Here is a 12,614-nt window from a genome sequence, read left to right as displayed (position 1 = left end):
GGCATTTTGAGATGTCCTCTTTAGCGTAGCAACCGTTAAGTTAGCGATAGCTCGTTGCTAACGTTAGTTGTGGACACAACCTAGCGTGCTGGTCCACAGACGCTAATCTGATTGGCCGCTGGGAGCCTGGGGCGGGCTCTCCCTCAGCGGCCAATGGGAACTGTTAGTTCTGAATATATTATAGAAACAGACCATTCTTGGGACGCAACGAGATGAGGAAGTGACAACTCCGTCAGAACAAACAAGGTTGCTATATTTTCGACAAATTAATCCAGAATCATGTTTTATGGACCAGAGACACACGTTTTTAAGAGGTTACAGCTGCACGAATTGGGACCTTTAACTAAAAAGCATATAGCCTGCCTGTGATTCAAGAAAAGTCTGCCTTTTTATTTCATATTAGTTAAATTCATTATTGAAACTGGATTAGCATGACCAGGTTAACTTGTTTTATTATTATTATTATTATTATTATTATTATTATTAATATTATTAATAATTTATTTTTATAAATCCCCCCAGGTTAACTTGTTTTATTATTATTATTATTATTATTATTAATAATTTATTTTTATAAATCCCCCCCCCCCCCCCCCCGATTTTTTTATCCCATTTTTATTCCCCATTAGTGCTAATTCAATTTATTTATCCTGGTTGCTACTCCACCCTCTGCCGATCTGGGGAGAGCCGAAACTGGCTCCATGCTTCCTCCGAGACATGGGCAGTTAGCCAGCCGCTTCTTTTCACCAGACAGAGGAAGCTTCACCGGTAGGACATAGCACGTGGGAGGTTCACGCTATTCCAACCAGTTCCCCTCCCTCTGAACAGGCGCCCTTAACGACCAGAGGAGGAACCACATTAGCAACCAGGATATTGCATGTTTTTGGTGAAGGGGGTTCCTATATGAAGGAAACCCCTGGGAGGCACGGGGAGAACATGCAAACTCCACACAGAAAGGCCCTTTTGACGACCCCACCCGGGCGGTGGGCACTTGAGGACATGCGGACGGGCACGCATTCCTTCAGTGCTCACAGCGTCCCAGGTGGGAATCGAACCCAGGACCTTCGAGCTGTGAGGCGACAGCGCTTACCACTGCACCACCGTACCCCCCATTATTATTATTAACTTGTTTAAAAACATATAGGCATGTAATTCAAGATAAGTCTGCCTTTTATTTCATATTTCATACAGTTCAAATAAGACTTTCTGAGCATGACCAGTTTGACTTGTTTAAATTTAAAAACATAGGCCTGTAATTCAAGTCTGCCTTATTTCAATTGGTTTTTAGCCCTAGTTGCACTTCTGTTGCACTTTTTTCTTCATTTGAGGTTTATAACGTGCATGAAGGCATTGTGTATTAATGCGCTATTTTTTGTGCAATAAATTTGAGTGGTTTAAAAAAAAATCTGAAATTTGGGTCGTGACTTCATGACAAGGAAAATAGTGGGTCCTGAGTTGAGAACCACTGCTCTATATACATTCAGGGAGCAAGTCTATTTAATCTGAATGTGAATTAAAAACACATTTGAATCATGAAAGAAATTACAATTAAAAGGTAAATTAAACCCATTCAGTTTCAAGTCATTGTGTTAAATTTCAAAATGGGCCTTACAAATTAAATTTGTGAATTGATTCAAATCCAACAAATCCATTGACAATTCAGGGAGTGGGAGTTAATTGATTTCCTCATACTATAGCATAACCTCCAAACCTGGATGTCTACTTCTCAAATATGCAGGGATATTTCAAGACTTTATATTTCAAAAATGTCTCCGTTGGGGCGACCCGGTGGCTCACCTGGTAGAACATGTACCATTAAGGCTTAGTCCTTCACGCAGCCGACCCGGGTTCAGGTCCGACCTGCGGTCATTTGCTGCATGTCCTCGCCTCTCCCTCCCTGCCTTCCTGTCGCTGTCTAACACATACCGGGGTCATAGGAGGACAGTCACTCAGTCTCAGTCAGTCAGTCAGTCACGGACGTTTAGTGAGTTTAGTGGTTAACGGGCCGTAGCTATGGACAAGAAGGTGATTCAAGGGGTGGGTAGGATTAGTGTCTACTATGGGGATAAGGGTGCTGTTGAGGGGGGGTAGGAGATGTAAAAGTGACGCCGTGGCCAGAGAGAACCTCTTGTTTTCTATACCCTCTAAGCTAAAGCGACATTCTTTTACAATTAATTTACTAATTTTGAGCATAACGTATGAATTAGCCCTCTGAATTATTACAACTATGACTGAACTTCCCTCATACAAAGCTCTCTTCCTGGCCCTATAGGCTATCGGCCTGACACTGGACAGAGACACGGTACACTCCTACCTGTGTGACAACAGCAGCAACCCCATGTGGCTGACAGTGGCGTGCGGGACAGGCACTGTGGACATGCTACTGGGCTGGATCAGCCCCGACAAGGTGGCCAAGCAGGTACGGTGTAACACGTATGTGAGATGTTATGATCATCAACTAAGATGCTCACAGACATCAACAGTAATCAGAGCTGTTTGTTGATGTGGGCTGGTGGCGCCTTTCTGTTTGCCCTTACTTTTTTTCACCCAGCGCGGATGATAAAGGATAAATGTTCCCAAGCACCAGCTTCTTGCTATCTACATCTGACTTGCACTCTCACTTTGTCTTCATCAACAAGAGCTTCTCTATCTATAGTTTACTCTGAATGCTAACGTTACCATTAAGTGATCAGAATCAGAACTGCTTTATTGATCCCTGAGAGGAAATTGGGTAATGCTGCAGTTGTTCACATAGGAAATATATAGGTATCCACCTTATTTTTTAATGCCCCGTTGTAAAATTATTATGGGTGCAAGGTCCGGTCTAGAACGTCACTGATTGTTGCAACTGGTTAACGTTACTTTTTGGCAGAGGGTCTGTGGCGCTCGTACTCTGCGCTTTTCCTCGTCAAACTCCGACGCTGAAAAAAACAGTTGCTTGTCACAAAGAAATAACACTCGTTTGATGACTTATTTGAGGGAATGTAATAATGTTATCTATCACATCCGCTAACCCAGTGATACTCAACTTGTGGCCCGGGGGCCAGATGTGGCCCACGATAGGGTACAGAGTGGCCCCCCGACCATTTTCTAAAGCTGTGTTCACACCGAGATATTTATTTTTCGCTCTGTCGCTTGATTCAACCCTTTGGAATCGCTCTGTCGCTCTGTTTAAATCGCTCATCAACAGGCACACAAATTGACGGACATGTGGGGGCTATAACATTACGCAATGTCATGATATTTGTCCACTACGAGCCACCGTCATTGTTTACAAGCTAAAGCCTATCAGCGTGCTCCTAATGCGAGCTCCATACCGGTAGGACAGACTTCACTTCATGTCAGCTGTCAGCCTGTCAATGCGGTTTGTTGGCACACAATAAACCAGCAGTTTGTTCCAAGCCAGTGTGATCCTTGACTCGCTCTCACACGACAGCCAATCAGCGTTGAACAGCGAGCGACTGATGCCAGCGTATTTTCGCTCGAGTTGGGATATTTCATCTGGGGCGACGAGCGTATTTTCTCCCTATCGCTCTGTCTCTGCCGCTCGGACGCCCAGCGATTATTCTCCCAGGCGAATATACGCTCAATCGCTCGTTTGCATTGACTTTGTATGTAAACTTGATGCCAGCGAAAAACTTTAATAGGTCGGTATGAACGCAGCTTAATTCACAATGAAAACTAACGTGAAATAATGTTTGACTGAGCTCCAGCTAAATTGTCAAATCCCGCCGTCTGCTTGCCACCCAGGCACTTATATGTACTTAACTAACTTAACCTAACTAACTATCCTGTTTGCACAAAATTGTCATACTAAACTCCGGTTGACACTCTAAAAACCTACAATCCGCTACAGAAAAAATAATATTAATGTTTGTTTATTAACTGGCCCCTGGCCTCCTATCATTTTACAAAAGTGGCCCCGAGGCAAAGCAAGTTGAGTATCCCTGCGCTAACCTGTTGCTCTTTGAACAACTCGGGATATTTATCGGTGAGATGTTTGGCCAAGCTGGACGTGATTGGCTCCCTTACGCACATGAGCATGCACGCACGCACGCACGCACGCACGCACACGCACACACACACACACACACACACACACACACACACACACACACACACACACACACTCTGTCTCTCTCTCTTTCTCTCTCTTTTATGTTCCCCGGGTTCTATGTTCCCCGCTCCTGCTAAAAAGGGTTCTATGTTCCCCGGGTCCTATGTTCCCCGCTCCCGAAAAAGGGTCCTATGCTCCCCGGGTCCTACTGTATGTTCCCCGCTCCCGAAACAGGGTCCTATGTTCCCCGCTCGTATGCGTAAAGTCGGAGAGTGCAAACCGCAATATCTCGAGGTTGTGAGACTTCATTGACAGACTGCATGAGGGAAAGCTCGAGTCTATAGGCTCAGATATATTCGAGTCCGACAGTAAAAATAAATTATAAGTTGGTCCTCACCAACTCCAACTTATAATTTATTTTTTACTGTCGGATGATGTATTTCCCAATGTTTTTTTATATTATATATTTTTTATTTCATTAATAGAGCATGTGGACTTATAGGCAACGAAAACAAATAGGCCTGCTTTAATGGTTTTCTTTAGCGGAGAAATCACCTCCGTGGTGGCCAGCAGTTTCTGACCAGTTCTTACTTAGACTACTTTGAATACCAAAATATAATAGCTAGCCTACATATCAAGCGAAATTAAACAATTTATTTGAATGGCTTTACAGAACTTGTGCATGTCTGTGGGTTATATATAGGCAGAGGCGATTTGTGCTGCGTGAATATTGCAAATATTGATCTCTCTCTCTCTCTCTCTCTCTCTCTCTCTCTCTCTCTCTCTCTCTCTCTCTCTGAAAAATGTAATATCATGGATAGCATGTTGCTGCTCCTGCTGCTGAGTGTGTGCATATCTGAGCCTATAGACTCGAGCTTTCCCTCATGCAGTCTGTCAATGAAGTCTCACAACGTCGAGATATTGCGGTTTGCACTCGCCGACTTTACGCATACGAGCGGGGAACATAGGACCCTTTTTTGGGAGCGGGGAACATAGGACCCGGGGAACATAGGACCCTTTTTCGGGAGCGGGGAACATAGGACCCGGGGAACATAGAACCCTTTTTAGCAGGAGCGGGGAACATAGAACCCGGGGAACATAGAACCCGGGGAACATAGGCATGACCCCATCTTATATCCTTCCTTTACTTCTCGAAAGCCACCTAGACAAATAATGAGACACAGAGGTGCACCAAACAACTAGTGAGACACATGGTGGCCATAGAAACAGGCAGCACTGATGATGACGATTGTACTGCAACTCTCAGGTCGCACCTGGGCACAGAAACCCCAATTAGCCAATTAGTCACGCCACTAAGCTAGAGTTGTTGTGGTGAGATAATTACCAGTCAGACGCTGTTAGCTAACACTCTCATCCCTCTGTGTATAAACTCATACTCGATACATCATAGCAATGTGGAGATTTAATGTTAGTTTGATATCATAGCTATGTACTGTAAGACAGACAAGCCTAAATTCTGTAGAATGCCACAGTGCATTTGTGCCAGTGACATATGTATGGGCTATATGAAATTAATGATCATTTCATGTGAATGTGATCATAGCTCTGTGGCTCCCTATTTGATCAGCTGCCTTCATCTCTTCTATGGAGAATACAGTGGTGTTAGGTTACTAGGCTAGCTCAAACACTAGCAATTGACCTGTTCATAGCTTATATACTGTACAAAAGCACTGTCTTGAAAACGTGGACCTTTTAGTGTCCCAAGAGATATCTGTCTGGACTCGGGACGGCCATCCTGAAATCAGGACTGTCAGTCAAACCGGGACATCTGGTCACCCTATAGGCCCACCAATATGGTAACAATATAAGTGAACAAAATTATTAGATGAAGAATTTAAATGTAATGTGCCGTTGTTGATGTCCATTTGAATACACAATGGATTATGGGAGGTTAAAATCACAGCTAAGGTGTGAAGATTGAATTTTCATGATAATAAATGACATACTGCTGAAAAGAAAAGAACAGAATTGATTTGCATTCAAGGATTTTGGCCACACCATGATGAGGTTTCATAGCGTCCAGCTACAGTAGAATGATGTGTCTCACTGAATTTGCCTCTTGAGGACCATGGCACTGTGGTAAAAAGAAAAGTAAAGTGTGTAACATTTGGCCATAATGGACATGCTAAATACTAAATAGTGAGGCAGAAGTGGTCAGCGGGGTGTCTGACAGAAACGGGCAGGAGGAGAACTGAAAAACAACAAAGTTCAAGTTCAAGTTCAAGTTCAAGTTTATTAGTGTCCCAAAGGGCAAATTGAGTTGCAGCATATAGACATACAAATAAGAACATTGACAAGAAACAACACAAGTAGCATGTTAAACATGTTACATGCATATAGTTAAAATAAATAAAAGGCTAAATAAAACATCAAGGACCTTGTTTGTGGCACACAATGACCGATAATGTGCAAGGTAGCATTAAAGTGCACAGCAATCCGTAAAGTGCACAGCGATCCGTAAAGTGCACAGCGATCCGTAAAGTGCACAGCGATCCGTAAAGTGCACAGCGATCAGTAAAGTGCAGACACGCAGCGACCGGTAAAGTGAGGTAGTAGAATAAAGTGCACAAATGGCCAGTAAAGTGCACAAAGTAATGAAAGGTAAATCAATAGTTAAAAACAATAAAAGCAATAAAACAATAGAAACCATAAAATCAATAGAAACAATAAAACAATACAAACAGCGGCGGAGGGTGAAAGTAAAAAATTATAATAAAACACTAAACCATCAAGGCCTTCCCTCAGCAGCGTTCAATGCTCGAATGGAGACAGGGACAAAGGAGAACTTGTGCCTATTTTTTGTGGCCCGTGGGGCACACAGTCGACGACCAGAAGGAAGGAGCCTGTACTCCGAGCTTAGAGGGTGGGCTGCGTCTGAACGGATGGACAAAGCCTTCTTAAGTACTTGTCTGTTAAAGACATGGTCGAGGCTGTCCAGATGGATACCGGCTACTTTAGAGGCCACCTTCACAATTTTTCCGAGGGAATTCTTATCCTTAATACACAGGTTACCATACCAACAGGCAATGGAGAAGGAAATTACTGACTCGATATAGGCACTATAAAACAGTTTAATCAGAGTCTTATCAATTTGGAACTTTGCAAGTTTCCTCAGGCAGTGTAGACGTTGCTGACCTTTTTTACACAACATGTCAGAGTTCAGGTCGAATTTGAGCTTGTCGTCAATTATCGTGCCTAGATATTTATAACTGGTGACAAGATCCACATTCTGACCATTAAAAACACTGTTCTGAGGTGTAGGAGGGGAACGTCTGTAATCAATGCAGATTTCTTTTGTTTTCGAGACATTGATCTGCAAGAAAGCATCATTACACCAGGACAGGAAATCATCGATAACCTGCCCGTGGCCATCTTCATCATCCTTAAGCAGGCTGACGATGACAGAATCGTCAGTATACTTAATGATGAATCTGTTGTTATAAAGGCCACGACAGTCGTTGGTGTAAAGAATGTAAAGAAAGGCGGATAAGACACAGCCCTGAGGCGAGCCGGTAGAGGATGACAAATTGCGCATGTGAGCAAAATATTTTATTGTACATGGCCAATTGCCCCTACTGTCCCGGTCTCCACCCCCTCTGCCGATCTGGGGAGAGTTGTAGACTAGCACAGTGGTTCTGTGCGGGGGGTCACAAGATTATTTTGGGGGTCACAGGATGGTTGTCAAAAAAGAAAAAAGTGATTTTTCACCCATGATGATTAATGATTTAATGTATTATGTATACCCAGCTATAAAAACTATAAGTTATATATATATAAACTGTACTGTATACAAAAGATTTCAATGAGTGAGTGAAATCAATGTGTGAATGTGTGCGCACTGGGAAGTTGTTGGGTGGGTTGGGCAGCAGCGTGAGCGGGGGTCCCAGCCTAAAGTTTTTTGGGGGTCGTGGCTCAAAAAGGTTGAGAACCACTGGACTAGCACATGATTCCTCCGACACATGCCGCTTCTTTTCACCTGACAGCGAGGAGTTTCACCGGCAGGATGTAGCATGTGGGAGGATCACGCAATTCCCCCCAGTTCCCCTCCCCCAAAACAGGCACCCCGGCCGACCACAGGAGGCACTAGTGCAGTGACCAGGGCACATACCATACCCTTAATTTGGCTTCCCATCCGCAGACACGGGCAGTATTGTGCCTGTCTGGATGCCCTACCAAGCTGGAGGTAACACGGGGACTCGAACCCATGACCATTGTGTTGGTAGGCAGGGAATCTACCGCTGCACTACCCGGAGGCCCAAGATGTATTTAAATGGAATGATTTGAATTGTGTATTCTATATTAATTCCCAGGCCCTCCTGGCATGGAGTAAGCACGTGGCTCCACATGATGTGGCCTTCGTCAAAGGACTGCTGCACAGCCTGATGGGAGGCTCAGCCTCAGGCCGAGGAGGCCGTGGAGGCGCCAATAACGGCAGGTCCCGGCGCAGCATAGACACACAACCACAGAACATCGAGGAGGAGCTGTGAGGACAACACCTTTTTTACCTTCTGTCCTCTCTAGCTAACTTTCCATCCAACTGTCAAGCAAAGATTTGACATGTCACAAAAACCAAAATGTATGAAATTAAGCTTTTTTTCTAACACAAATCCCTCATAATTTGCAACAAAAATGCTTGTATGGAAACCCAGCTTCTGTCTCTATTTGACCTGTCTGTGTTTCTCGCTCTCTGTCTGTCTGTCTGTCTGTCTGTCTGTCTGTCTGTCTGTCTGTCTGTCTGTCTGTCTGTCTGTCTAGCTGGCTGTCTGTCTAGCTGGCTGTCTGTCTGTCTCTCTAGACCACTGAAATGAACCAAACCATTTTGAATGTGACCCACATCTCATGCATCGGCCTCAATGTTTCATATTGCTGTATATTTACAGTATAGAATGCTAAAAGAGGCAGTGAAGTTATAGTTACAGGTACAGCATAACTTCAGTATTTTCTTTCTATTGAGTCTGGTCTGGCCTCTGTCTCATGCATTGGCAGGTTTTTGGCGGTCGGCCAAGTGGTGTTGGATCTTCTGAAAAGTTTCCCAGAGGTGGAGATGGTGGTCCACAGGGTCCTCAGGACTGGCTTTACCTCCATGAAGACAGCCAATCTGGCCCTAGATACTGTCGAGGGTAAAACTACACAGTGTACATCGCTATCTTGCAGTATATATAGGAAAAATCCACCCTATAACACTTAAGCACTGTTAAAATCAGATATAGTATTAACATCTCAGTTTCACATGTTTGTCTTGCAATCTCTTCCCACTTTGCAGAAATGATGGACAACGTCTTAAAAGATGCCGGTCACCTCCAAATGAACTTCCTCACATTGTTGACAAACCAGTCTGAGGCAAGCGTTTTGATCGGCCGCGTCCTGAACAGTGTCATGGAAATTATTATGAGGGTAAGGCTAATTTATTTCAGGCATTGGTTGTTCACAATACTGCATGTAGCTCGACATGAAGGTATGATACATGGATGTGGTTGTTGGTAGGAGCATGGGTCTGCACTTTCAATCTATGTAATGTTCTTCCATTTTGCCTCCATTTTACTAGAGTTTGACATCGGAACCTTTAACATGTGAGCATCTCCTGGGTCCCTTCGAGTGGCTCTTACCCACCCACACTGTGAACACCGAGGTATGGAGGTCTGTGATCTGCAGCCAAAACATCTCTACCCTGCAGCAAGCTCTGCTGATGGACTGGCTGCCTTTGGTTCAGAAGGTAAATGCCAAAGGTTACCAAGCTGCATTTGAGGGTTAGGTTGTTCTGTATGTCTAGGAAGCATATGGACTTGAAAGTCCAGGCTGCAGCCTGATCATCTCATTCATAGCAAACTGAATTACAAATTTGATTTCAATCCACCTACATGTCTTGAATGAATGGATTGTGGTGTCGTTGATCTAACATCACTTGAGACATTTTCCAGCTCTGCTTAGAAATTGGGAGGGTGATAAACAAATGACACATGCAATAATGTCTATATAGTGTACTTGGCCTGTGTTCTTGGGCTTCTGGATGATGAAGTAGCTGGTAAATTGTTAGTGGTTGTCAAGAATTTCTAGAAGATTTTATAAGAATGAAAAAGTAATTCCAGTTTCAAGTGAGCCTTTGCCCAGAGTCAATTATGGCTTGGCTTATTTCGGTCATATCACCTGTGAACAGGCATTATTGGACATTTACGAAGAGTGGATCTACATGAGTACATGGTGTTTTCTTTCCATGCCAGTTGCTTTTTGGGTTTAAATTTGGTCTCTGGTTCATTTACATTATGATGCAAAACGTATCACAGATGTGTCAGGAATGTGCTTTTCAGCGTAGTTGTGTTTTCCCTTTTCTCCCCAGGCACAAGAAATATACAGCACCATGCTCGGCCAAGCGGACTACAACGTAACTCTTCCCATGATCCTCTCTGAGTGGCAAATGCTGTCTAATAACTCTCTGCAATTTGGAGTATATTTGGAGGGAGTGGCCACGGCACTTGTTGGAGAAGACCAGTTTGAATGGAACATCACCTACGATGTGACCGGGACTCTTCAACAAAGGTCTTGTGACAGTCTTAATCATTGCTGCTGCAGGGCTTTCCACAAAACTTTATATCTGATTCACAGAAAAACATCTGTGCTTATCTTTATTGCTCAGTATTTCACCAAAATACACATGATTATGCCCTCTAAAATGTTGCTTTTTGTAATTAAAACAGCCAATAACTTGATTCTAATTCCATTCCATTTTTCTTTCTTTCATGCCAACACATTTTGTAGCTGTAAAAGACTGATGTCTGATATCTTTCTTCAATAATAGCGCTGCCTTTTCATACAGGGTTAGTTTTGAGGCCTAGTCTTCACCAACAACATTTGGTTGACCTTGCTGGTACAAGAATAAACCCCCGCACACTGTCTCCACATGCAATTAAAAGTTTAATAAGTCAAAGAAAAAGAATAACGTTTCGGTCGTAAGACCTTCATCAGATTCCTCTTGAACTTGCTGGAAAATAGATTTTTGTCTAGGTTGGACTAAGTAGAGCAACTGGCCCATGTCTTTGAATGCTGAAATACACTGAAATGAAACATAAGGGTGCATAGGATGTAGGACCAGTATTTTCTTCACAATGCGTTTGGAATAATCAACACAATGACCTCATCAACAGTGTTGTGTTGTGTTGTGTTGTGTTGTGTTGTGTTGTGTTGTGTTGTGCTGTGCTGTGCTGTGCTGTGTTGTGCTGTGCTGTGCTGTGCTGTGTTGTGTTGTGCTGTGCTGTGTTGTGTTGTGCTGTGTTGTGTTGTGTTGTGTTGTGTTGTGTTGTGTTGTGTTGTGTTGTGTTGTGTTGTGCTGTGCTGTGCTGTGTTGTGCTGTGTTGTGTTGTGTTGTGTTGTGTTGTGTTGTGTTGTGTTGTGCTGTGCTGTGCTGTGCTGTGTTGTGTTGTGTTGTGTTGTGTTGTGTTGTGCTGTGCTGTGTTGTGTTGTGTTGTGTTGTGTTGTGTTGTGTTGTGTTGTGTTGTGCTGTGCTGTGCTGTGCTGTGCTGTGTTGTGTTGTGCTGTGCTGTGTTGTGTTGTGCTGTGCTGTGTTGTGTTGTGCTGTGCTGTGTTGTGCTGTGCTGTGCTGTGCTGTGCTGTGTTGTGCTGTGCTGTGTTGTGTTGTGTTGTGTTGTGTTGTGCTGTGCTGTGTTGTGTTGTGCTGTGCTGTGCTGTGCTGTGTTGTGTTGTGTTGTGCTGTGCTGTGTTGTGTTGTGCTGTGCTGTGTTGTGTTGTGCTGTGTTGTGCTGTGTTGTGTTGTGTTGTGTTGTGTTGTGTTGTGTTGTGTTGTGTTGTGTTGTGCTGTGTGTTTTGGTTTCAGTGTTTTCTTGGCCATGGTGAGTTTAGGAGAAAATTTGGAGAACAGCCAACTGTGGCCCCAGGTGAAGGACTACTTCCATATGGTGTACTGGATTATGAACTACAAGCCTGGCGTCACTACTCAGCCACCAAACTGTGAGTCCCAAACTATTCTATTCAATTCAATTCAATTCAATTCTATTCTATTCTATTCTATTCTATTCTATTCTATTCTATTCTATTCTATTCTATTCTTTTCTTATATTCTGTAAGTAAACAACATAGGTGTCACTAATAATAACCCTGTCTACTGTACTGTTACTGCAATTCATTTTTAATTGTCCTATCATCAAAAAGAACCAACATTTAAATGTAAATAGTGAGACAGCCAAGAGTGAAAATGAGGAAGGGGGGATCCACAATCTATTATTATGCAGATTCTTTATGTTATCATCCAAACGTCATCTACAGTCTACCAATCATTATAGCCGAAGGAATAATACTGTGAGTGTTGTTACAAAATAAATGCACTTTTGTTCTGAAAAAATTGGTGCAGTGACTCATCACATTTTGTACATACTGAAAAACACATGTTAACACTGAATTTGAAAAAGTTATGCATTTCTTTATTTGCAAAGCCTTTGGAAAAGCCCATAAATCATAGATTTACTGCATTATTTCATATCAATGTGAAGAATTTGGCTGATAATGATAACCGATATTAACATTGCAA

At 43.1% G+C, this 12,614-nt stretch overlaps 1 protein-coding gene across 1 annotated transcript in view; it reads left to right on the top strand.

Moving 5' to 3' along the window:
* Positions 1-12,614, top strand: part of LOC310777806 (uncharacterized protein) — a gene marked incomplete at its 3' end in the record, with an annotated part of 38,511 nt that overhangs the window by 21,397 nt on the left and 4,500 nt on the right. Inside the window, exons 11-17 of the mRNA XM_083638163.1 lie at positions 2,273-2,419; positions 8,389-8,561; positions 9,065-9,198; positions 9,342-9,472; positions 9,624-9,791; positions 10,413-10,612; positions 11,904-12,037. Of these exons, the coding sequence (XP_083494289.1) occupies positions 2,273-2,419; positions 8,389-8,561; positions 9,065-9,198; positions 9,342-9,472; positions 9,624-9,791; positions 10,413-10,612; positions 11,904-12,037 (1,087 nt within the window). The remainder of the gene's footprint in view (positions 1-2,272; positions 2,420-8,388; positions 8,562-9,064; positions 9,199-9,341; positions 9,473-9,623; positions 9,792-10,412; positions 10,613-11,903; positions 12,038-12,614) is intronic.

The sequence above is a fragment of the Poromitra crassiceps genome (genome assembly GCF_964638095.1).
Source record: "Poromitra crassiceps genome assembly, chromosome: 6".
Classification (NCBI taxonomy): Eukaryota; Metazoa; Chordata; class Actinopteri; order Beryciformes; family Melamphaidae; genus Poromitra; species Poromitra crassiceps.
The sequence above is the reverse complement of the archived record's forward strand: the minus strand, read 5'-3'. Positions and strand labels throughout refer to the sequence as shown.